At 35.1% G+C, this 26,586-nt stretch overlaps 1 protein-coding gene across 2 annotated transcripts in view; it reads right to left on the reverse strand.

Annotated features, from left to right (window-relative positions):
- ANO3 (anoctamin 3) overlaps nt 1-26,586 on the reverse strand; it is a 465,390-nt gene that overhangs the window by 83,866 nt on the left and 354,938 nt on the right. For both annotated transcript variants that reach the window (XM_079101829.1, XM_079101830.1), the window contains exons 7-13: nt 25,631-25,675; nt 20,389-20,520; nt 17,270-17,376; nt 15,051-15,106; nt 12,622-12,743; nt 9,257-9,391; nt 3,392-3,488 (exon numbers count right to left, since the gene is read on the reverse strand). In XM_079101829.1, the coding sequence (XP_078957955.1) occupies nt 3,392-3,488; nt 9,257-9,391; nt 12,622-12,743; nt 15,051-15,106; nt 17,270-17,376; nt 20,389-20,520; nt 25,631-25,675 (694 nt within the window). The remainder of the gene's footprint in view (nt 1-3,391; nt 3,489-9,256; nt 9,392-12,621; nt 12,744-15,050; nt 15,107-17,269; nt 17,377-20,388; nt 20,521-25,630; nt 25,676-26,586) is intronic.

Raw genomic sequence — 26,586 nt, forward strand, 5'->3', positions numbered from 1 at the left:
AAGCATTGTTAGGTTTACCGACATATTACTTATGGAATATCTTATGATTTAGGAGACCACAGAGATAAGAACAATGAGAAAGTTGTGATTATAGCTTGCTTGAGTTGCTAAGCACTTCATTTCAGATGCTGATTAAAGAGCTGCTGAATGAAAATGGGAGAGGGAAAAAAGAGAAAGAGCGTCAAGTCTACTATAGATAACTTGAAGTCAGATCTGAGGTAACTGGCAGGAGAGTGAAGTGAGAACAGTCCCTCTGTCCAATAGACAAAAATACTTGCTATGCTGAAGAAAACTTCAGATGAGATCTTGAGAAAATTCCCCAAGCAGCAAAGTAGACTTTTCTAAAAGCAAAAGCAGACGTATTCTACATAGAAATATATATTTACAATGAATTATTCTGTAATAATTTATGTTTGGGGGAACCTATGAACAACTGTTATATTTTAGCAAAGCTGGTGTTGAAGAGCCAAACTTCAACAAAGCATGCATTCTCCATTATCTTTGATCTTCAATTTATTGTAGAGGGATAAGTGTGGCTGTATGTCAATAAATGTGGGTATTGTTAAGGAGATAATATTTCTTATGAGGTTGGAAGATTTAAGTCTATGTGTTCTCTACAGGACTACTGGATCTTCCTCTAAAATTGCTTCATAGGTTCACAATAAGATAAGGTAGCAGAGCTACCATCTGTAAATCACTGAAGCCCATAAAAGCAAGAATAAGAATCTCCTGGGCAGTGTCAACCCTGGAGACCAGGCTGCTACCCAGGGCCTGGAAGAATAATTTCCATTTTTAAGTTTTTAATCAGTACATTATAGTTATATATAATAGTGGGGCACATTTTGATGTAATCATACATACATGGAATACAATTTGCTCCACTTAAATCCCCAGGACTTCCTCGTTTGCTCCCCTTTTCTCTTCCCCTGTTACCTTTCCTCTACTGACCTTCCTTCTATTTATTTATAGTTTCTTTAAATTAGTGCTTTATACATACACATAATAGTGAAATTCACTGTGGTATATTCATATATGAACATAGCTTAATTCTGTCAGTTTCATTCTGCAGTTTCTCTCTTCTACTGTCCCTCTTTTCTTCCCCTCAATTCCCTTCCTCTCCAATTATGTATCTTCTATTTGGTAGAATTCCACCCCCCTTATTTTTATTTTTATTTATTTATTTATTTTTTGTCTGTGTTCCACATATGAAAGAAAACATTCAAGTCTTAACTTTGTGAGTCTGGCTTATTTCACTGAACATGATGTTCTGCAGTTCCACCTATTAACCAACAAATGCCATGATTTCTTTCTTCTTTATGGCTATGTAACTTCATTATGGCTAAGTAAAACTCCATTGTGTGTGTATGAATGTGTATGTTTGCTTATGTGTACATATGCATGAATGTGTGTGTGTGAAATACATTTTCTTTATCCATTCATCTGTTGATGGGCATCTGGACTGGTTCCATAACTTGGTTATTTTGAATTACACTACCATGACCATTGATGTGACTTTAACAAAATAGTATGCTGATTTTAGTTCTTTGGGATAAATACCAAGGAGTGGTATAGCTGGGTAATATGATAGTTCTATTCTTATTCTTTTGAGGAATATCCCTACTGTTTTCCAGAATGGTCGTGCTAATTTGCAGTCCCACCAACAATGTATGAGTGTACATTTTCCCATTTCCTCAACAGCAATGATTATTATTTGTATTCTTGATGATTGCCATTTTAACTGTAGTGAGATGAAATATCAATGTAGTTCTCATTTGCATTTCCCTGACTGCTAGGGATGCTGAACATTTTTTCATATATTTGTTGGCCATTGATTTTCTTCTTTTGAGAAGTATTTGGTGAGCTCTTTTGCCTCTCTGGTCTTAAGGTATAAAACGAGTAGCTATTTTTTATGTCACCCAGAAAAACAAATACAAGATGTATTCAGTATTTCATTCAGTGGGTTTTATTTTCTGCAATAAGGTAATAATTTCCTCTGCAAGCTAAATTTCCATCCTCATTTTAAGTTTATAAATGAATTCTAAGTCATGCCCATCCTTAAGCATACTCCTTTCTATTCAGAAAAGGAGGATACATCTACTGTACAATAACGAAGTCCCTAGATTTAATGATTCCTTGGACAGATTCCTCACTTTATCTCTCTGCCATATGTGAATGTTTCTTGTCTTTACTGTTCACATCACTCTAGTGTGTTTAATAGCCTGTCTCAGATATTTTATCATACAGGAAACAGACTAATGCAAAGGGCAAATGTATACCTATCATGTGATTCAACTATTGCACTCCTAGGTATTTACCCAAAAGAAATAATAACATTTGTCTGTAGGGATACTTGAAGATAAATGTTTATAGCAGCTTTACTTAACATAGACAACAATTTGAAACAACCCAAAAGTTCATTAGTGGGTAAATGAATAAACGAACTCTGATATAGATAGAATGGAATAATATTCAGCAATCAAGAGGAATGACCTCTTGATTAATGCTACAATATGGATGAATTTCAAAATAAGTATGCTGTGCCAAAGAAGCCAGAAAAAGTATACACCATACGGTTCCAAGAGTCTAAGAAATATGAAGGTATTTATAATGACACAAAGCAGTTTGTTGCCAGAGCACTGGCATGGGTTTAGGGAGGACTGGGAGGCAGGGATTACAGTGAGGATAGTGCAAGGAAAAGTCCAGGATGATTATTCATTATCCTGAACATGGTGTATTTTTTTTACCTGTTTCACATGTACATGCACATTACAAAATATGCCAATTTGCATATACTTCAAAAATGTACATTTTACTGTGTTAATTGTATTTCAATTCAATGGTTTTAGAAATAAAAATATTAATTGTAAAAGTCGGTGTTTCTTAAATTTGTATGAACATTGGAATAAATGGGAAAATCTTAGAAAATGCTGATATCCAGGTTCCAAATCCAAAGTTTCAATTTAATTGCTGAGGCATGTGGTTTTTTAAAGTATTTTTAAAGTCCTTCAGGTGATTCTCGTAGACAGCTATTTGGAAATTTGGGGTATGTTTTATCATTTTCTCTGTACAATTAGAAGTATTTTATCTTCATGAGTTTTTGTAGAAGATACAAATTTAATCATCAGCAATAAAAATAATTGTTCTTCTCCTACAATACCTAGACATAATTTCAAATGGAAATCTGTGTCTATGGAAGCAATTATTGGCTATAAAAACAAAGGAATATAAAAATATTCAAATAAAGGTATTCTCTTCAGAATTGCAGCAGACTGACTTGGTTTCAGGTATCAATGGCTGTTAGAACACTTGAGAACAGTCAATTTTGGCAAAAAATTGGGGCCCTCTTCTTAGACAAAGCAGGAGGGGAGGGGATGAGAAGGTCCACACTCACCTTGGCATAGATGCAGCTGTCATTGAGTCTCTGCAAGGAGCAGTTCTTGTCACACAGAGGGCACATGAAAACTTCGGTGGCTTTACAAATTTCTTGGCTTGAGAAATTAAAGAAAATAAAACATGAAACTCTGTGTCCAGAAAGACACTCAGCTCTTGCAGCAAACCCTGCTGTAGTGGTGAGGTGGAGAAATAGAAAGAGCACAGAGTAGTGGGCAGAAGCAGCAGCATTTAAACCATTAGCTTAAATGGTTGAGGATATTTTTTGTGGTATAATGCTTTTTATTCACTTCTTTGTTCTCTGTTGAGATGTTGTGATGGTACCGGGTCATGTTTTGCATTTATATGACACTGGTGAGATGTTTTAGTAACATAAAGGCACTTTGATACAGGATCTCATGGCACTGGGGAAAATCTTATATACAAGTGAGTTTTAACCAAGTTTATAGGTTTAGAAGTGGATACACTGGAATGAAACCTAACTAAACTGACTTCTCAAGCCCAGGGTTCATTTGATTTATAGTACACACTGCAGTGCATACCATTGGTGCAGAATACTCACTGGAAATTGAAGGAGTTGATCTTTTTGTATGTGGCACCTTAACACACACACAGTCATGGTGATATGACATAGACCCTATTACTTAAATATATGCTCAATTGGGATGTAACTTTATGTCTTTTATCTCTTTGGTTTTATGCTTGCTGCCATTTTGAAATCTCAGCGTACATTATGGATGGCTTTGTGACAGTAGGGAATCAATAACAATTTCAGAAAAGCCTTACAGACTCAAGAGTTCAAAGCAACCTATTTTGAGGATACTCTGTGTCTTTATCTGTCATACATGGCCTTTTCTCACTTTTTATCTCCCGAGTAAATTTTATTTAAATAAATCTGCTCTGGAGAGTTTAGAAGAAGCTTAAAGACGTTAGAAAATATGTCTGTTAATGCATTTGTTAATACAAGTTTAAATGGCAAGGTTTCTAACAAGATTTGCTGTTATAAAAAGTATACACACAAAGCAAAAAAGAATGTGTGTGTATTTCAGTGTGGGATGTACAGAACTTCAAGACAAAGTGAAAATATAAGTATTCCAGGTAGTGGTATAAGCTTTAGTGGAAAAAGGCAGACTTAGGTCTGCTACATTGCCTACTCTTCACTCACATCTCAGGTAATAGTAATTATGTCCTCTAAGGAGAAGACACCGATGTTCAATTTAAGACAATTGCTCAAATCACAGCGCTACAGCACAAGAGGGAATTCAGAGACCTGAGCTTAGGTTTTTGTTGTTGCTGTTGTTGTATTTTAGTTACAGATCCAGTTTTCAATTGACTTTAACAAATCTAAAAGAGGAATACATTTGTTTCATGTTAAAATGATCTTTAATCAATAATTTACTAATGGTGATGATGACAAAATCAATTTTATATATACTACTCTCAATTTCACACTCCCTATCTTATTAGTAATCAGGATGTCTGTAGAAAGAAGGAAACAAATAAAACATGCATTTTAAAAACCTAAAAGAAAGAGACAATTATATCTCTTTGAAGCAATATTATTAAATTTTAGGAACAAGAAGAAACATTTCTTAAAGTAATTTTTATGTAAAGTGTTCTTATCATACTTCACCTTATTTCATAAATGCCACAATTTTTCATGCATTGGAATCTCATACAGAATATGAATTCAACTTGGTTTACACTGCATCATCTTGTCTACTTACCAAATGGTCAAACAAAAGCCTGGGTTATCAGTGAATGTGGAACCCCAGACATTAATGGGTCCTATTTTCAGTCCAGAATTATTGCATTCACTTTCTGTCAGATTTTTCTAAGCTTAACTTGGATAACATAACATAAAACATAAAGTTTTTTGGATGACATAATTTTTAAGCTAAATAAGGGATTTGAGCCTATCACAATTTATTTGATTTTACTGAACCACTAGAGGGAGGGAGAGGTCCCCATTATGAATGGTTTTTAATTTCTTGTGCAGAGCTTGACACAGTACCACTGGAGTTGTGGCTTACTTTTGTTTTAGATCTATTGCTATATATATATACATGGATAGCTGATTCCAAAGAGTAATCACTACCCATTAAAGACAGTGAAATCAAGGAGCAATAAGTCTAATTGGGGGTGAATATTTGGGCCCACACTCTCCAGATCCTGACACATCCTGTGACTCAGCTAACATGGCAAAGCACAGAATGGGAAATTTCTTCTGGGTGATGTACATTTTTGGAGAAGAGTATAAAAATAGGTATAAGGGAGAAGAGTGTGACAGCATGGATAAAGCATTGGCTTTAAAGTCAAATAGAATCATCAGGGAAATCCAAATCAAAACCACAATGAGATTGCCTTATTCCTACTAGGATTGTTATATTTTTTCTATTTTTGGAAGGTGCATGCTGGGATTTAAACCTAGGACTTTGTGCATGCTGGGCAAGCACTGTGCCACTGAGCTACATACCCTGCCTGGAATGCTATTATATTTTTCAAATTATACAGAAAATAAAAGCTGATAAGGATGTGAAGAAACTGATCCCCTTGTAAGTTTTAGAAATCTAAAATGTTTTACTGTTTTGGTGGCAATGTGGACGTTCCCCAGGTTAAAAATACAGCTACATATGATCCATCATTTTCACTTCTGGACATATTCACAAAAAAAATGAATTCAGGATTTTGAAAAGCTATGAAGCTCCCATGTTCATTGCAGCAGTATTAAAAATGCCAAAGATAGAGAAATAGTAAATTTCTATTGCTTCATAAGTGGATAAAGAAAATATGATACATAAGTACAGTGGAATATTATTCAGCTGTAAAAAGGAAGGAAATTCTATCTTATATGACAAAATGGATGAACCTGGAGGAAAAAATGCTAAGTGAAATGAACCAGTCATAGAAAGAAAGACACTGCATGATGCCACTTACATGGGGTATCCAAAAGAGTAAAACATAAAAAAATAGAACCCATTAATGTCTGGGATTCCACATGCACTGATAAACCCAGGCTGTCATTTGACCATTTGACCAGGGGCTGGGGGAAAGGAAGAGGAAGTCAATGCTCAATGGGTGTAAAGTTTCAGTTACACAAATGAGTAAGTTTTAGCTATCTTCTGTACATCACTGAGCATAAACCTTGTGTAGTTAAAATTTTGTTAAGAGAGTTGATCTCATGTTAAATGTTCGATCTTTTTTTTTTTTTTTTAATTTTAAGTATCGGTTATAGGTTTCAAACTTAACTCGCCCTTCATGGACATATTTCCCTGACCAATTCACTTACTTCTCTGAGATGAATTTGTTTTCACAAGAGGATAGTATCTAACTGGGATACTAGCTATAGGATATTGATATTTTACCTGGCACATCACAGATGCCTTGAAATATGAAGAATCCCTTGCTATAGATAGCCCGGGAGAGGGTTTGAGGGTTTCTTTAAGAAGCAACAGCTTTTATAAGGCTGGTAAATACTGAGGACCACATAAGTTTCTAGATGAATTCTGATGCTAAATAGGCAGGAATGGACTACAAAATTTGGGTTTCTACTCTCTGACCCATCCTGAAACCCAAGTCCCTAAGAAGCATGTCACAGTTACCTGCTTATTGACTTAAAATCCTGTGACATATTCTCTCCCAGGCACGGAAATGAGTATATCTGGCTTTGTAAAGCAAGTGCATACATGTTTATATACATAAAGTGTTCTAAAACTGATTGTTATGTGCTCCCACAAATAACTACAGGGCAATTAAGAAATATAACTTAATCGCATTATCATATCTGGTGTAGGATCATAATAAGTAGACTCCCATCTGCAGCTTTCCACTATTCTCCTACCCTGAACTAAACAAAAAAGAACCTCATAAAATAATACAAACATGAATCCACACAAAATAAAACCTAGCCTCCTCCCTGCCCTCCACCAAGATAACACCTACGACTCAACCACATCTGCCACCTTGAATGGAAAATTTCAGTCCCAAAATGTTGAAAGTCAAGATATTCAGTGCTGCTTATCTTGGTTTAGAATAGAAAGTCTGACAGGATCTTAATTATAGCGTGACAGGAGTAGCAGTAATATAATACCATAAAGCTCAGAATAAAAGATTTTTCTAGCACATTTTAAAACACTTCTTGTACTAAAGGTTAAGGAATACTTACTTCATACAAAAGAAGCCTAATGTACTCCTTTGGTACATAAATCAATAGGAACACTCAATCTATTCCTTTCATTCCCTTGGGTCATGTTCAGCTTCATGGGGGTGGAAGGAACAGTCTCTGTTTCATGGCAGAACTTTGTGGATTATCTTCTCCAGGAACCATCAGGAGCAGCTAGTGAACAGTCTTTCTCCATATTCATTAATTCATTGTAAAAGGCATTTCCTTTTAAGACAATGTAACTCATGATCTCTTCCCTGAGTCTGAGGTTACTGTCTCATCAGCACACCGGGAAAAGCCCAAAAGGGGAAGAGTAAAGGGGGATATTCACAAAGGTCAGAAGTTTGCTCTGGAAGATGCCACCTTCCCCAGGAAGAGTGATTTACAAAACTCTGAAGCTTTTTGTCGGGTAAGGGTATTGGGGATTGAACTCAGGGCATTTGACCACTGAGCCACATCCCCACAATTATTTTGTATATTATTTAGAGTCAGGGTGTCACTGAGTTGCTAAGCACCTCACTTTTGCTGAGGTTGGCTTTGAACTCATGATCCTCTTGTCTCAGCCTCCTGTGCCACTGGGATTACAGGTGTGTGCTACCCACCCACCCCTGAAGTTTTTGAGCAACAGTTATCTCTTTGTTGTTATGCTAATTATCACTTGGCTCATGAAGAACAAGGGGACTCTTTTGGAGATATCAAATCAAGAAACTTGAATACTGAATAGGATTCAACTCTAGGACAATGAAGAGTACTTGTTTTTAGGTAATACCTTCCACATATGTAAACACAGATGTGCATATCATCTGTTTTAAAGAGAATTCACAGAAACTAATTTTATGATCTAAGGCAGATGTCACACTAACATTAGGTGTCCTGATTACTGCCAGATAGTGAGGCCACGGTTAAAATATGCACCCATAGAAAAGAAAGTATCGAGAGGGAAGAGCTCTGCTTCTTTATGTTTTAAATTTGATCATATAAAGTTGAATTTGATGACATACTTGTGAATTATATTAAAGTGATCATACTGCCAAGAGGATTTTTTAATCCTAAGGTGACTCCTGTCTCTGATGAGTAATAATTTAGTATTTCTAGGAATAATGTATTTCTATTTCTAAATCTTGAGTCACTGCAGATTTAACAAAGGAATCACCTCTCTGATGTTATGTTTGACTTCTGTCAAATCCTGTTTTGCTACTATCTTTAGAATAGTATGTGGGATATACTTGAAAGTGAAATTTAGCATCAAGACTAGCAGTCTTGGAACTTATCTAAGAGAAATTCACTATAAACCTATCAAAATGATCCTTTTATCTGACTTTTCTCTATTAAAAAAAAAAAAAAAACTGGCATGGTGGCATATGCCCGTTAATACCAACTGCTTCGGAGGCTGAGGTGGGAGGATTGCAAGCTGAGGCCAGCCTGGCAACTTAACTAAGCCTGTCTCAAATAAAAATAAAAATAGCTGGGGATGTGTAGCTCAGAAGTTGACATTCCTTGGCTAGCATGTGAGAGGCTCTGGGTTCAATCTCCAATATGGAATAAGCAAATACCCAAGAAAAAAAAATATAAAGAGCAAATAAACAATAAAGTTGTAGGCTTTTTTTTTTTTTCTTTCTTTCTTTTTCTGGTCAGCATTATCCTTAAGTTTTTGCCCACTCAGAAGACAGGCCAAACACTTTTGATAGTCTTTTTATAGCTTACCTTACTTGACTTTCATTCATGGTAACCAATCCATAGAAGAAAACACACAAGCCAACCACTGCTGCAGGAATCAGCATGCCAGTGTACCACCCCAGCCAAGCGAAGTACAACCCAATCTTCTCACCAAAGTACAGCCTGCAGGAGAAAGCACATCTTTAGCTTGCCTTAAGGTGATCTAAATGACCTTACAAACACTGATGTTACAACATGTTACAACCAGTGAGGATTTCAGATGGAAACTTGAGGCTAGCAGCTCAATTCCTCTTCAACTCCATCTGAGCTATCTAACAATCCAGGTCCTTAACGAATCTTATAAAGGCGAGATCATTTACTTCTAAACATTACAGGGGCAATTATCGTGGCCATTTTGTCAAGTGTATTTATTTCTGTGCCAAATTTCTCAATACGGTTCTTAGGACTTTTTATATCCTAATTCTCCCAGTAGCCTCCCCTTTCAGGCTCCACATCACAGAGCTAGGTTAAATCATATTGCTTTGGGGCAAATTAGGACAAAAAGTCTCTCCCCTCAGTGGGTGCTGACAGTAAGCTAGATTTTCATCTCAATCTGTATCCTCAACCACCACCCTTATGCTGAACACAATCTACCTCATTATGTTCAATCTTCCTCAATAAAACTCAACTCTGCAATTTTCACAGGACACAACAGTGCCCTTGGTGATGTTGTTCCCTATCTTTGGAAGATCCAAACAACTATCAACTCCTCCCCTGTCAACCTGCACTGGTCCTTCACTTAATATTGCTTCTTCCAGGAAGCCTTCCCTGACTCCCTCTCCAATCTTTGTTAGAAACCCCTGCTCTTGTTCCCATACACCATCGCCCATGCTTCAGTGCCCTAAGCATACAATACCATAAGGCAGCTACCTTCCACTCCTCAGTTCCCCTACTCTCTGGGTACTGTAAGCCTGTGTGTTGTTTCACTAGTAGCCATCATGGGAAGATTGAAAGAAGCTAAGGGAATGAGTGCATTTTATTGTCTTTCATCTGATAAGCATAGCTTCTGTGAGAATAGCAAACCAACAAGGAGGTTTCAATACCTACTAAGCTATTATTTTTCCAGCTAGTCTACTTGCAGCCTTCACTGTCATACAGTTGATAAGGGTCTGGTAAAAACAATAAGAATTTCCCGACTTCTCTACTGCCAGTAGGTTCCCCATCTTCTAAAGATTGTTACTTGTTACTTAACACATATGTTGTTCCAGCTATAGGCTCTGTTCTTTTGTTTGAATTGGCACCAGGGATTGAACACAGGGGTGCTTTACCACAGGCCTACACTCTCAGCTCCCTCCCCCCACCCCCTTTAATTTTGAGACAACGTCTAACCAAGTTAATGAGTCTGACTTTGAACTTGCTGTCCTCCTGCCTTCATCTCTCAAGTAGCTGGGATTCCAGGCATGCACCACCACACTAGGGCTATAATTTTAAACATTGTACTGCATGGTTCACTTGGGAATATTGCACTGGGCAGTATTCACTTGTCATTTTTTCTTCACAAGGCTTCTCTTTCTAAGAACCATTCTATCTACTTTATTCTCTGGAATGTGCCAATTAAATTTTGGATATATTTCACCAGATGTAGACTGGAATTTTCTTTCATTAAGCATCATTGATTCAATTTTTTCGCTTTTATTTATTAAACCTAGAAAACACCAGTCATCGTCTATTTGTTCTTTTGGTATGGTAAAGGTCCGTGTTGAAACAGAAAAGATATTCACAGGTTTTGCAATGAAGACTCGTGTTCCTCAGTGGGTGGAGCCAGATTTTGGATGAAGCTGCTTTTTTTTGGGGGGAGGGGGGGGTTGCTGGGGATTAAACCCAGAGCCCTGTGCTTACAAGGCAAGCACTCTACTGACTGAGCTATCTCCCCAGCCCCTAAAGCTGCTTTCTTCTTGAAGTCACAGCTTTTATCAGCAACCCACCTGTAACAGTTAGAGATTCTGACAGGTTCTGCCAACTGCTTCCTTCTTTTGGTCCTTTAGACTTAAGTTTGATAACAGCTTCAAGCTTTTACCAGTCCCTGAGAGCTTCATCATCAATATTTCTACATATAGTTTTTTTTTATTCCCCATGAAACTCTCTTCAAGTATCCCTTTTGGTGTTCTATCAGTTTTCTGCTAAGACACTGACAGACATAGTTATAAATTATTCTCTTTTTTTAATTTTTTTTTTTTTTTTAGTTGGCTGGGGTTGTGGCTCAATGGAGAGAATGTGCCTAGCACACATGCACTGGGTTCAAGCTTCAATACCACATAAAAAATGAATTATTCTTGAAATTTGTATTTACAAATAATTCAAAATATTACGATATATAACCTAATAATATGAATGCTAAGGTTTCTTTCATTTTATAAATATTTATAACTAGCCTAGGACTTATTGTTCTTAATATATACATTATTGTGTACCAAAATAAATTAGATAAATAATGAATATAGCAAGTTGAGGGTATATAATTCAAGTTGAGAATAGTAACTCACTAGCATATACTTCCTGGAATAGAGTAAATAATAAATTTTTGTTGAAGGATAAATATAGTGGGTTCTCCATATACTTGGATTCTGCTTTCAAGAATTCGATCAACCACAGATGAAAATGTAGTTCGGCCTACGTAGTTGTGTCTGCATTGAAGATGTACAGACTTTTTTCGTATCATTATTCCCTAAACAATGAACAACTATTTATATGATATTTACATTGTCCTGGGAATTAGAAACAAGCCAAAGATGACTGAGTGTACAGGAGGATATTGTAGGTTATAAGCAAATGCTACACTAACTTATATATGAGACTTGAGCATCCTGAAAAAGAGTTCTGGAACCAGCCCCTGTGAGCACTGAGGAATCACTAGATATGCGTAGATGCCATGTTGGTGATTTTCCTCAGATCCATTTTTTGCCTCTCTTTGTTTTCATTTTTTTTACAGAGTGGTAGATTACCCAGGCTCCCTGTCAGTAACTAATGGTTTAGCTGGGCCTCAATGTACTAGAAGACTTTAAGGTACAACAAAAGGATACCCCAGGATCCTTTTCTTCCTCTGGTGTGTGCTCTGGTTGTGTCCAGGTACTGGGCTCTGTTAATGTACTTCTTTCCTCATCCTTGGGGATGTTAGTAATTTTCTGCTGTTCCTAACCCCTGGTTGACTTAAAAGCCCTGCTAGTTTTCTTTTCCATCCCATATAACCAAGTCCCTGAATCAATTTCCTGTCATTGAAAAATCATAGAGTGGTTTCTTTTTCTAGATTGCATCTTCACTGATAACAGATGACGTGGTAGGTACAAGATGCAATTCTGAGAAAATGACAATGGAAGGGAACAATTTGCTTTCCATGGTCAGTTCATTTGCAGAACCTGATTAAGTCCAGAGGCTGGTGCTTGTACCACATTCCCCAACGTGCCCAGCGCTCATATAACAGATGTCTTCTATTCTGAGGTCCATGGGTTTTGATGGGCAGGCTACTCTTATAAGCTCCCTGAAACAGATAAAATAATACACATTGGTAACTATTCTCTTGGTGAAATTTGAACTAAAGGTATTTCTTTCCTTAAACAGGATACTTTATCAACTTATTGAAAACTTCTGCGGTCAGAAACAAGTCTATCACTGGAATGATGTGGTAAGATGCCTCTTTTACAGGAAATATTCTCATAGTTACTTAAACATCATTTCTTCGATTCCTTAAGTTACATGTTTTTAACAATTTGGATCTATTTTACTTAAGTAAATAGACTTCATGTTTCACTGCTTGGAATCCATGTTCTTTTAATAAACAAAACATACATGAATGAGAGAAATTGTTATAATATTTAGTTCAGAAATTAAGAGAATTATTCTGCTTTAAGAAGTGCCCTACTCCCAGAAAAAGGTTACTCCAGTTCACAAGGTATCCTGCTTTAAGAAGGGATCCAGTCCAAGAAAAGTTTTCTTCCATTTACAGATGCTAAGGAATCAAGTAAGTGCCCATTTGAAAAGAATGAGGACTTAGTCTCCTGTTTTAGTCATATTTTTAAACTGTAGAATATCGAAATCTTATTTTGGATAAGATATTCCAAAAAATGGAAATATTTCTTACATCTTCTCTCAAAATATGTCATATGGATTACATATGATCAAATATTCCCAAGCAGAGCTATGAAGAAAGAGGACACTTTGAATTGTGGCTGGCAAGTGCCCCAAAGTTGCAAGAGAAACACATGTGGATGTCACCTCTGGCTCTTTAACAAAATAGACAATTAACAAGGGAAGCGTGCAAGTGTGATTAAAGCACAGTCCAGAGTTGTCTTCCCTCAGGAGGCCTAGGCATTTAAAGCCTGAATATTGGAAGCTAAAGAGATGAATGTAAAGATCTATGTTCTCAATATGGGGCATCTGCTGGAAAAAGGTTGGTTTACTTGTGAAAATGGACGAACTGTCCTACTATTGGGTAGGAAAAGAACACTGAGCCAAAATATCAGCTGTCGTTTAATCATTACTGATAATTCTTCTAAAATGCATGACTTTCCCAGTCTTAGTGATCAGAGCATAGATTCCTGGGCTTTAGACATTAAAATTAGGCATACCCATTACATCATTGGTGTAATTTTGATCCTTAACCTCAATCAACCACACTGTTCTGGCTTGAGAATGTCATGAGGTGGAAGGGACTGAGTGATTACATTTGCCCACCATGCATTTTCATATCATTTGGAAGGATCATGTATGATTAGTGATCCCCACCATCCATGCTTAGCCCCTTCTCCAACCAACATATTTCCTATTTCCAATATTCATAAATGAGAGAATTATATACTCTATCAGCTTCTTAGTCAGACTCCTTCCTATATATTTGAATATATAGGTAGTTGAGGTAAAAAAATGGTTAAGAGCAAAAACACAGTTTCACAGTTTGAACCCAAGAAACCAACCTCAGGTGCTTATATTAATTACGGAATACCTCCTTATAGTAAGAATAGGAATGACAATAACCAGCAATGTGTTTGTGTGATTCATGCACCCAGCCCTATGTCTATACTTTCCCATTTTGCTGACACTAGCACTGAAGGGGTATATATTATTATTATTCCCTTTTTAGAAATAAAGAAACAATGCTCAGAAAAATTAAACACCATTTCACATACCAACCACAGAGTCACATCAGCCCATGACAGCTTGGAGCAGGCATTAGCATTATATAATCACAATGCACTAATAAATAATCATAATAACAATAAGGAAGATCAATAGAGTAGAACAAGTTGATCAGTGGAAGGGGGGGAAGGGAAGGAGACTACTGTTACATATTATTATAATGACCAATTTAAAAATAAATAAATAAATATTATAAGCCCCCCCCCCCCCGGCCCAGAAAAAAAATATGATGGTGAGTAGTAATCTGTCAGGGAACAAGTAGGTGATAGACTGGAGGGTTTTGGTGTAGGCTTGTTTTAGATTTCAGATATCCTCAAGAAGTAAGCACGTACCAGGAACCTGCCCTGTGTGGGGTGGTGTGATTCTCAGGCTGAATCAAGCTTGGAGTTCTATGCAGGGCAGTATATCTAGCATGAGTGTCCTCTCTAAGTCTTGGTTTACTCGAAGGGAGCTAACCACAGAAAACATCTGGAGCAGAGGAGCCAGCATATAGCCTCAAGATCATAATGGGATCTCAGAAAACCCAGGTCCACTTGTGACTGAACTCTCCTGGGGTAAGCAGCCAAACTCAAATGGAGAACAAGGGGATGGAGCAATGAGCATAAAAACCTTTCTCTTCTTTATTATAATGGAAATTATCTTTCAAAATTACCTCATGTGGAGGAAATGCTGCTATATATGAGCCATTGTTTATAAGTTTTCGGATACCTGAAAAGAGAATTAAAAAGAAAATAATACTTCAGTCAGTTTCAATAGAGAATTTCCTCTAGAGCACATACTGCATTTGGGATAAGGATTTAATCAAAAACTTAAAATAACCCTAATGATTTCCATAGCCCCTATTTCTATGGGCACCATAAGATTGAGAGAGAAACTCGTACTAAGCTTAGTTGTGTCCTTTATGGATTTACTTTGCCATATCATGACATTTGGGGAGCATTGATACCCAGTTATTTGGGATCATGTGAGCCAGGAATGACATTTTTTTTCCCCTCAAGTAAAAAAACTTGGTCAAAAACAAAGGAATTCTACAATCCCAAAGCAATCTCAAAAGGTTATTTTATTGAGACATCTTTCCTTGTTTAACACGAAGCCAATGGGACATAAACAACAAAGTGAGACACTCAAACTCTTCCCATCTCTGTGAGAGTGCAGTGTAATGGACACTCACATAAAAGTATTGATGAGAACAGACACTGGGAAAATCTTTCTAGAGAGCAATTTTTGTTGCAATATTGTTTATATTATGAAGAATTAGAAAGACTTGTACATCCAAAACAAAGGAATCCTTTATCACTGTACAACTATATCAGGTGTTCAGTAAATAATTGTGATTTGATAAAGGTTTATTATAGAATATTGTATCTCTTTACAATAAAGTTTTCAAATAGTACTGAAGGACTTGAAATATTCATAATGGTAATTTTTAATAGAATGACAAAATTATAAACAATGTATGCTTGAAATTTTGATGAATGCATATTTATATAGTTCAAATTTGTGACAATGAGAGGAGTAATTAGGAAATTTAAAAATGTTTAACTCTCTTTTGTGTATTGTATTTTTTACAAAGGGAATAATTCCATTTTACTCATTTAAAATGCCATTTATTCTTAAAATCGACATAAGCACACAGCACTATCCTGTAGGTACATTCTCATTTCATATTCTGAATTTCTCTATTTTTATTTCATTGGAAAATGTGTGACTGAATTTTATTGTTTTTCATATGGTTTTGGTGTCTAAGGTTATTATTTTGACTGCTCCATCATAAAGTGCTAATCAGCAGAGAAGCAGAATCTGAAGGTTCCTCTTTAAAAAGTGGCCAACCAGGGACACAATTAATATTTCTTATGTGAGCTCCATTTTAATGCAGATCAACAGAGATTGGTACAAGTTTTCAAAGATTGCCAATGTTTAAGTTTAAGGACTTTAAGACATTTGACTAACATTTGATCTCTTCAATGTTAGGTTCTGGCCTTAGAATTAAAAGGCCAGCTTGTTTGTTTCTTGTTGTTTTGTTCTCTGCTCTATGCAAATTTTGCAATTTTTTTTTTTTTTTTTTTTTTTTTTTTTTTTGGTGAGACGCTCTCAATTTTCTTTAGTATTATACAGATTGTAGCAAACTGCTAAACATTCAAACAAAACAGAAATTTAGACAGTTAAAATGATTTAATAGTTCACTTTTCAGAGATAAGCTCTATGAGATTTCTTACATATTTTTTATGCCTTCCTTTCTATATGTGTATTTAGGAAATAGAATTACATTAGACTTCCAGTTTTGCAAACTGCTTTAAAAAAAAAATCACTTAAAACCACTTAATACATTGTAGATATCTTTCAAAGTCAATAAAGAGAAAACTCATAACTAAACTAATTTCTATGAGCACAATCTATGTCATACACTTTTTATAGTACGCAGCACATATTAGATGCTTGGTAACTGTGTGTTAAGGGAGAATAAACCTCACATAATTTTTTAATAGATGGATTAAATGGATGCAGTCTAAATTTTTGGTCATTCCTTACTGTGGAATTTTAAGTTTTTTTAGTCTTATTCTATTGCAAAGTCATGATGAACCACTTTCTACATATATTTTCATTCAAAAGTCTAATTATTACTTTAGGTTACATTTCAAAAAACAAAATTTCTCTTCCAAAGTATTTGCACATTTTGATATATTTAGCCAAATATTCTTCAAAATATATTTTTTGAAAGTCTGCAAAATAGAAAGTTTATGAATTTGTGTTCAATGTGTTCTACACTCACATTTAATGAATGAAGGCAAAGCTTCAGTTTTTGAAAAATAAACAATAGTTACAGGTATAATTAAAATCTACTTTCTCTATGTTTGCAAATAATGTTCTTACCCACTTTTGATATCCCACTTTCATATCTGGTACGCTCCAGCATGTGATAGACTATTCGGCTTCGTGTAGCATTGCTGAAGAAAGTGTCCTTATTGTTTATTATGAAGCTGTTAAAATGAGGGAATTGGTTTTAATATTCAGAGCAGAGCACAGAATCCAGCCACAGTTCCTGGGTAATCACCCATCTGTTTTCTCCATTAAAGCTAATCATGTGAAATACCTTAAGGCAGAGAAGAAGTCATTCTCTTAAAAAAATCAGTTGACAGAGAAAAAAAAAATACACACATAGGAAATACAGGGAATTATCAAATATTTATTTAAGTATCTTCTTTAAGTTTATGAGGAAGTCTAGGTGTCCACATATTTCTCATTTAGCATGGAACAAGGAGATAATTGATTGTCCATTGTCTCACATAAATTTTGTACCACCTCAAGCAATTCAATTCCAAATAGATGCATTAAAAATAGAAATGGTCCTCTATGCCACACTTTACACTCTAGTTCATCTTACCTTCAGAACTTGGCAAAAAAGACCCATACATAATCTTTTTTTTTTTTTTTTTTTTTTTTTTCTGTTTAATTCCTTACATTGTCCCTTGTTGGAAAGAGAAGCAAGGGGACCATGTGAATGTCAATGATAATAAGAGCAACATTTTAACATGTACATAAACTGGGAGCCTCAAAAACTAAAAATAAAAAACAGAGTGTATTGGGTCTCACCCAAGTTCTGATACCTCCTGTTTCCACTTGCTTTATCTCTTTGAATGACAGGCTACCATTTTGTGAGGCACTTGGTCTGAAGTATTAGGTGTGCTATAATTCTTGCTTTCTCTTCATCCTCCATATTCAAACAGTTGCCAAGCACAGCAACTTGTCTAACTGAAGTGCCTCTCTAGCTTTGGCACTACCCCTACTTATTCTGGGTGGCATTGCCTCTTGCTGAGGTTATCCGAAGAGTGTTTTTCTAACTGGACATTTAACTTCCCCCCTGACATTAAAGCACAGCTCTGATCCATAGAGCACTCCTCTACTTTAGCATGTCAGGAACTGTCCACTATGAGCATAATTAAAGTTCTTATTTTCCTCCAAGGATCTCTATGCTTGTACTCCAACCTACACCTCAGTCTCATTTTTTACAGATCTGGCTTTTTGAGTCTGATCATCTGCTAAGTTGTTCAGTTTATCATCACCATAAAATTAGCTGCTTCTTTTCCTCTGGATTTTACTCTGTCTGTTCTTCTTCTCCCCATCTTCATTATTTTTTAACCAGTTGAAAAGGGCCGTTTCCTTCAAAAGGGTTTCCAAGAGCCTTTCCTCTTAATGTGTATTTAATTTGTGTCTTTCATAATCAAATAACATTGATTTACATTAATCTGTACATTTGTCTATTTTATTAGATTATGAGTTCCTTATAGTTTCTATGTTTTCTCTGTACTGGGATAGCACCAAAGTCAGGATCCTGCTAATTATAGGAGCAGAAAAAATGTACTCCATTTTGATAATTCTCTCATCTTTAGATTGAGGAAGCATTTTTGAGCAGGTTCTTAAGCAGGTAAGTTTCTACTTTCATGGATTTACATTTTGGAGAAATAAAACAGATTATAAAAGCCAACATATAAATTAAAAAATTACATGTAATGTCCATGGAGAAAGATGAAACGGGACAATGGCATAGAAAATAGGGGCCCAGAGGCAGAGTGTTCAGAGAAGGTCTTTCTGAGGTGGTAACGTTGAGTGGGAGCAGAATAATAAGAGGGAAAATGCCATGCAGAGGTCTGGGGGCAGAGCATGTCAGGCAAAGAGAGCAGCAAGAATAAAAGCTCTGGGTTGGGATGATACATGGGTGGCTGATTCATAGAACCTAGGCTCTCATGACTGGATTAGGTAAAAGGGAAAAATGCAGAAGATAGCATGAGAGTGCAGGGCAGGGGCTGCAGCATCTGCACCCACAGGGCAGATGATAAAAAAGGTATTTGAATTTTATTAGAAATACAATGGGCGGCCATGGGGGTGGGAGATTAAGCAAGGCACCTGTGTGATCTGATAGATGCTTTTCAAAGATCAGTCTGGTTTCTTGGGTTTTCAAGGAAACAGAAGAATGTTTTGTAGCTGGCACACCATAAATCCTTTAAGGTCCTACAGAAGTCCAGCAGAAGGCTGAAGAAGCTTCTGTGAAAACGTGCCCTCTCCCCAGTCTTGGTGTTAAATTGGATTTCTACATCTTCCCCCAACTCCTTAGAGTTAGAATTAGAAAGGCTTCTTCTAGATCTACCTCAAATATAAGTAAAGGAAAAAGTTGGGAAAGGAGGGTTTCCACTCATTGCTGGCTGTGTCACATATCTGGTGCTCTGGAAAGCTGCCTCATTTGTCCCTTAACCTCCAACATCCCAGAAGACAGGTTAATCCAGAATGGCACAGTGGTCCTATAGCCTTGGTCCCATACTACACTGTGCATATCTCTACCTTAATGTTTACTCTATATTGTTTAATTAAAAATTTTCATGTTTGTTTTCTCCCTTTGACTAGGAGTACCACAAAGGCAGAAATTACATCATAGTTCCTTTTATATCCTTAAATTTTATCATATAGAAACTCAATACTACTTGAATGAATACATCATTAAACAAACAGATACATAAGTAGGTAAGGAGAAAGACATACAATAAGCCTTAAAAAATTCTCACTCCCCTGAGTTTATTAAGCTTAAGCCAAAATGGACCATTTAATTAAAATATGTTAATTAAACACATAATTTTAATAAGTTATTAGTTAGTATAAATTATTGCTAAAAACAATTATACTGTTATCATTATTGCTATTTTAACTGAGTGACTTACTAACATAGTAATTAAAAGAGTTAGGAGCTAGACCAACTCTTTCAAATGAGAGTATATGGATTTATAATTAATTGTTACTTAAATGTCTTAAAATTCTAAAATTAACAAAGAATATTGTTCACTAAGTGCTATTTATAGCTTAAGTTTATACTTTAAAACTATAAGGCATTCCTCTGCCCCATTTCATTAAGAATAACAATGGTCCCAGGAATATTTATTCTATAAACAAATCACAGATAATGAAAGGCACAAAGGCAAGTGGCAGAAGAGACAGGAACTCACTGGTGAATCCGTGCTCTGCTGAAGGGGCCAGTGTAGCAGTCTGACTCCTCCAAGTCTGGAAAAGCTGACTTGTCAAGAACCATTGGATTTTGGGACATCCACTTCTTTATTCTTCTAAAATAATTTTGCATCCTGAAAGAAAGTAACATTATAGAACAAGGTGGGTGGGATTGCATTGCTGTGCCAACCTTCCAGGAAGGTTTAATACATAGTTTCCTCAAGTACTAAGGAATGAGTTCTAAAAAACCAGGTACACACACACACACACACACACACACACACACACACACACACACAGAGTACTTTTATTTCAACACAAAAGAAATAAATAACAAAACAAACCAAGTCCTGCATTCTTTCAGGGCAATTATGTATCCTCATGAAGAAAACCTTGTGGAAACTAGTTAAGTCACTATAAAGATGATGGTAGGAGAGTGTATAAAAAGAGTAACATGATATATTTATTAAAACTTCATGTTATCATCTATCAAATCTATCCATAGGTATAGGTTTTTTCCTTCCTAATTCTTTAAAAAAGAAATAGCAATATTTCCTGTACAAAAGTGGAGACTAAATAAATAAATGAATACTTGGCTCTGACACACTTTAGTAGTACTAGAGGCTACAACTGTGGTAGAAACAGAAACGACTTTGAAGTCCCATAAAACTGGTTAAAACAGAGCTCTGTGTTACACTAGCTGCGTGAACTTACACAAGTTATTAAACTATTTCTTTCCTCAGTTTCCTCTCTCTTAAAGTAAAAATTATATTGACTTTGTTGGAAAGTTGCAATTTGGTGCTTTATTTTAAACCTGATCACTAACAATAAGGAAGACTGAGATATAGAGCTTTTGCAATAATTTTAAGATTTTTGCGGGCATATAAAAGACCTGAATATTTTGTTAAAATGCAGATATTGGCCAGTGTGGTAGCTCATGCCTGTAATCCCAGCAGCTTGGGAGGTTGAGGCAGGAGGATTTTGAGTTCAAAGCCAACTTCAGCAACTTAGTGAGGCCCTAAGCAACTCCTCAAGATCCTATTTCTAAATGATAATACAAAAAGGGGCTGGGGATGTGGTTCAGTGGTTAAGCATCCCTGGGTTCAATGCCTAGTATCACAGTACTACCAAAAAAAAAAAAAAAAAAAAAAAAAAAAAAGAGGAGGTATATACCCAGTGATTAGAATCATATTTATATTATAGAGAAACAAAAAGAAAAAAAAAAGAGATTGATTCCAGAGTTGATTCTGAAAATCTTCATTTTAAGTTACTATAATAACAGCTGTGTTCACTAAAAAAAGTCATGTAATATTTACACACTATGAGTTTCTGCTGGGCAATTTTTGGCAACTTCTGCAATAGCAAGTTGAAGTAGTAGGACAAAATATGTTCCCAGACAAGTAAAACATATTTCAATATTTGTTTAGTTAAATGTGTATGACCTTCAAAAATTTAGGATAGCATTGGCAGGCAGCAAATATTGTATCTTAAGACTTATTTCATTTAAGTCTATTATGAGAAAAATTATCATGCAAAATTTGAGATAAGAATCAAATCATGCTACAGAGGTTTAGATGCAAAAATCTTGATTTTTCTTTTGCCAAGTTAGACCACTGAATAGTTGCCAGGTCATGTTTGGTTTTGGAGGGAACACAGCATTTCTTTCTAACCTAAAATGATAATCAGTTCATATCAGAGGTGATCACTTTGCTGCTTCTGGTTATAAAGAAAGCCTCTAAAATCATAAAATATCCCCATATCCCAAAGGCCAGTGCACAGACATGTAGAATGCATTAAGAATATTATAGAGAAATTAAGCCAGCTTTTTAAATTTAGCACTCCATGTATGTATATTATGTCTAAATACACTCTACTGTCATGCATTTCTCAAAAGAACAAATTTAAAAAAGCAATGTACATCCACAGGTACTAATTAAAAGAAAAACCTATACCTAAATAACAAATATCAGTAAAGTAGAGGGAAGGGAACAGGGCGAGGGAAGAAGGAAGGGAAAAGGGAAGTACTAAGGATTGAATTAGAGCAAATTGTATTCCATACTTTTATAATTAAGTCAAAATGAATCTTATCGTCATATATAACTAAAAAGAATCAATAAAAGATTTGTTAAAAAAGCAATGGATTAGGAACAAACGATAAATGTTCTAGGGCTGAATTTCCAGTCTTTGAAATCGAACTAAACATTTCCAGTCTATGAGATTCAGGTTCCTTAACTCTAAGGAGAACTAGCAAATCCATCTGTCCTACTTCAACAAATGGCTAGGAGAATCAGATAAAAGGAAATATTCAACTGTACTTAGAAAATATTGTTGTGCTCTGGCACCCAAGAACCTACTGACTTTGATGAAATTACAAAGTAGAAATGAAGGTGAAATTTTAATTTTTAAAAAATAAACCAAATAAAAAACTTTCAAATCATCAGTTATCTTGCTAGCAGAATATAAACAATATTGTCAATTTAGGCTTTTCACACATATTTCCTGATGCAATGGTAAAATGTATTCTGGCCTGAATTTGAATACCAGGATACAAGGATCTCATTCATCTTTTAAATCAACGAATATTTTGAGAACTAAATGAACAATATTTGATGCCACCATACATAGCACATTATATGCACTCAATCAATATTTATGCTAATAATGGTGAAAAGAAATATTGCCACTACTATTTCTATTGCTGCAATTGCCACACTCTGCTACCAATATAATCTAATATGTTTGGAATTGCAAATGCAAGATTTCATGGTACAATATGAAGATGATTTCTAAAAGAGTTTCAAAGTTCTTTGCTAAAATCAGGGAAAAACGAAGTATTCTATGGAAACTGAAAGTAAATCTGAATTAAAGGTTCAAAACAACTTAGTCAAAGCACAAACTCTGCCAAAGCAGCTAAGAGCTGAGGGAAGGAGTGTGGGTGGAATGGTGAGGGAGTTATTTATTTTCCTTGATCTGCAAAACTGGCTACTCTTTGTTCTGACTCCCTGGCAGGTCATTTTGAAGTTGCTTTAATATTCGAATGTGGAAATGCCTTGCAAATAAAAAGTAAATTGCAGCAATAATAAAACTACTGTTATTTCCTTTCAACCTGCCCTGAGAAATGATGATCTTCAAAAGCTGGATAATTGACTGTCCATTATTTTTCCTCTAGTATTTGCTGTTCAAAATTAACCATGCACAAAACATCTTTCACTTCAAGAAAGGAAAATTACAAATGAAATTAAATGGGTATACTTGATTTTAATTTCTCACTTTGCAAAATGTCTGTAGATGAAGTTTCACAATCTTACATCAATAATGAACACACACGTATACAAGCACTGCTTTTAAATTTTCTTCTTCAAAGATCTTTTTTAAAAAATAGAAATCAGTCAATTCCTTAATTGAACACATAACTTAGAAAAATAATAGGATATTCTTTTTTTCATAAAATATTATATGATTTTATAAACTATTTTAGTATCTATTCCCTACCTCTCCCTATTGGCATTCATGAAACCAAAGAACAAAGAAAACTATTAGTAATAAGCAAAACATAAAGGGGAAGATTAAAGTTAAGGTTCAAGATACTCTGATAATCATTTGGAACAATTGGAAACCAAATTTAAATTTTATGGACTTAAACAGAAAATATTAAAACATTGAAATATATGATATAGTATTTGTTTTTCTAGTTCAGTTGAAAAAAGAACAATTTTCATATAAAATTGTTCTTTAATATTTTATATATATATTTATCACATATTCTAAATGCAAATTTAAAAATGAACTATGATAGCTTTATAAAGACATTTTGGAGATTGCAATATGTAGGATTTATTTTTCTGCAAGTATCTGAAAGAAAAATGCCTGTTTAACAGAAAACCCAGTAACTGTGTAGTCACAAAGTCTTACTAAAGGGGATCAAAATAAAGAGACTTTATCAGTCACCCAACATTGAAAAGGCATATGCACAGTACAGCAAGGAAACCTGAAGTTATAAATTTAGGTATTGTAATATGTCAGTGACTTTGATTTTATTATGCAAATATGACTTTGGAAATTTGTTACATAGATCAGGACCAATTACCTACATAAGAAATAATGAGGGTTCATGCTACCTCAGAGCACTAACCTGGCAGAAATACATGACTTGGCTGAGGATCATCATTAACTCTATAAAAGTCATTTTTTATACTAATTTCTGTGATATTTATTCTATTTTCAAGATTTTCTCCTCCACAATTTACTTTCTGGTCATTAAATCCTATCACACCTAAATTCAGCATTTAAAAGGGGTCAACATTCTCCTGTAAAGGTTTATAAAGTTTGAAGTTATATTAAGTGATTTTCTTTGGGAAAGGAACTAGATTTATTGAATCCTTTCCATTTTAGGTCTGTTATTCATACTCTATGGGTTTTATTACTTTTGTATATCCTGACTTGTTATCTCCTACAACATTTGTCAATGGAACTCATTTTACCACATTCCTCTATTTTTTCTTTGTAAATTGAATCTTTTGTAATGAGCAGGAAAACAGCCAAGTGTATGAAGCCTTTTGTTTAAGTGTTCATTAAATGAAGCTCATTTCCTCCAGTGAAACAGTGCCAAAGTGACTCAGGTTGAAGAATTTCTTCTGTCTTAGAATTGTGACTTAATCCCCTCCTATAGCTACCCTTTACTACAACAGGTAAATAGCTGAGGCTTTCAGAGGAAGCTTTTCCTTGTAAAGAAACTCATTTTTAATACTAGGATAAGAGAAGAAGCTTATGGTGGCAGAATTAAATTAGATTTGTAATGCAAACGATACTTTATGACCTTAGTAAACCACTGCATTACTCTGGATTCTAGTGCTCCTAATAAGATAATTTTACTGAATGTTCCTGAAAATCTTTGATAGGTATATTGTTCTATCTACTCTAGTGGGTCATCATTTATTCATTGATCCCAATTTTATAATTATTTTTGAAATTAAAATCTCTTAAGATATTAACCTGCATTTAAATTCTTCCATAATATTATATCATGGGAAGATTCTAGGAATGACAATGATAAATAGTAACAAAAAGATTGCCTGATATTAAACAGTGTTCAATTTGGCCTAAACAATTTTAAATTTTGCTTGAACAAATCAATAGAATGTTCATCCTAAAATTTGCAACTGCTGCTATTGATAACAAAGTTTCTTCCAATTTTTTCACTAAATGCCAAGTTGGTCATAATAAAAGCAAGCATTATTTACTAACCTGCCCTTTGATTTACTCCTCCGATCCGTGTAATAGCATTTTTTCCTGAAAAATAACAGAAATCATCTGAGAAAAGTGAAAGCAGAGAGTGACCTCATTAAATAATATTCAGTATTTCAATATCAAAGGTCCATATGCTCCAGAACTTCAAACAAATGAAATAAGTCAGTATAGTATAACATGACAAAAAATGAGTTCATATCATTTTATTTCAGAATTGAAGTTTCTAATAACAAAACATTGAAAAATCAATAGTGCCTTTTTGGAACATATTATTTTAAATACTCTTTTTAAAGTCTGTCTTCTGCTACTCAATGCATACTAAAACCATGTTATATAAAGTCATCCATTCATCCATCCACCTGTCCAACCATCCATTTATCCACCCTCCTAATTAAAGGTAAAAAATACTTCTACTGGGCCAAGAAAAGATAAGGTATAATCACTAAAAATTTTAATCTGTCTTGTGTACAGGGGTCTTTCCCAAATAAGAATTATGATGGTTAGAAATATAATTATGTTTTTCTCTCCCCATGTAGTTTTTACTTTGTGATGATAGAAAGGTAGCTACACGAATGTAAAAAAAGTTCAGAACGGTTTGATATAAAGCACTGTTTCTTCCTTCTGGGCTGATCTGGTCTAATGTTCCTGCCAATAAACTGTGTGAATTTAAAAAAAAAAATTGTAAAGCAAAAAGATCTCTACCTTCAAGGTACTTCTTTTACAGTTGATGCAATAAGGGACTAAATATAATTAAGTGTGACAATGTAGGAAAACAGGAAGTGCTATGGAAATACTGAGGAAGGGGCTCTCAACTGGTTTTTAATAGGTGGAAGAGAAAGGATAGAGAGAAGCCCTCCCAGAGGATGTATTACCTTGAGGCACAGTGCAAGTAAACCTCTGGGTAGTGTTATACATACCACTTCCAGACAGAGGTAGCAACATATAAGATGGAC

This window comes from Sciurus vulgaris (genome assembly GCF_902686455.1).
Source record: "Sciurus vulgaris genome assembly, chromosome: 11".
Classification (NCBI taxonomy): domain Eukaryota; kingdom Metazoa; phylum Chordata; class Mammalia; order Rodentia; family Sciuridae; genus Sciurus; species Sciurus vulgaris.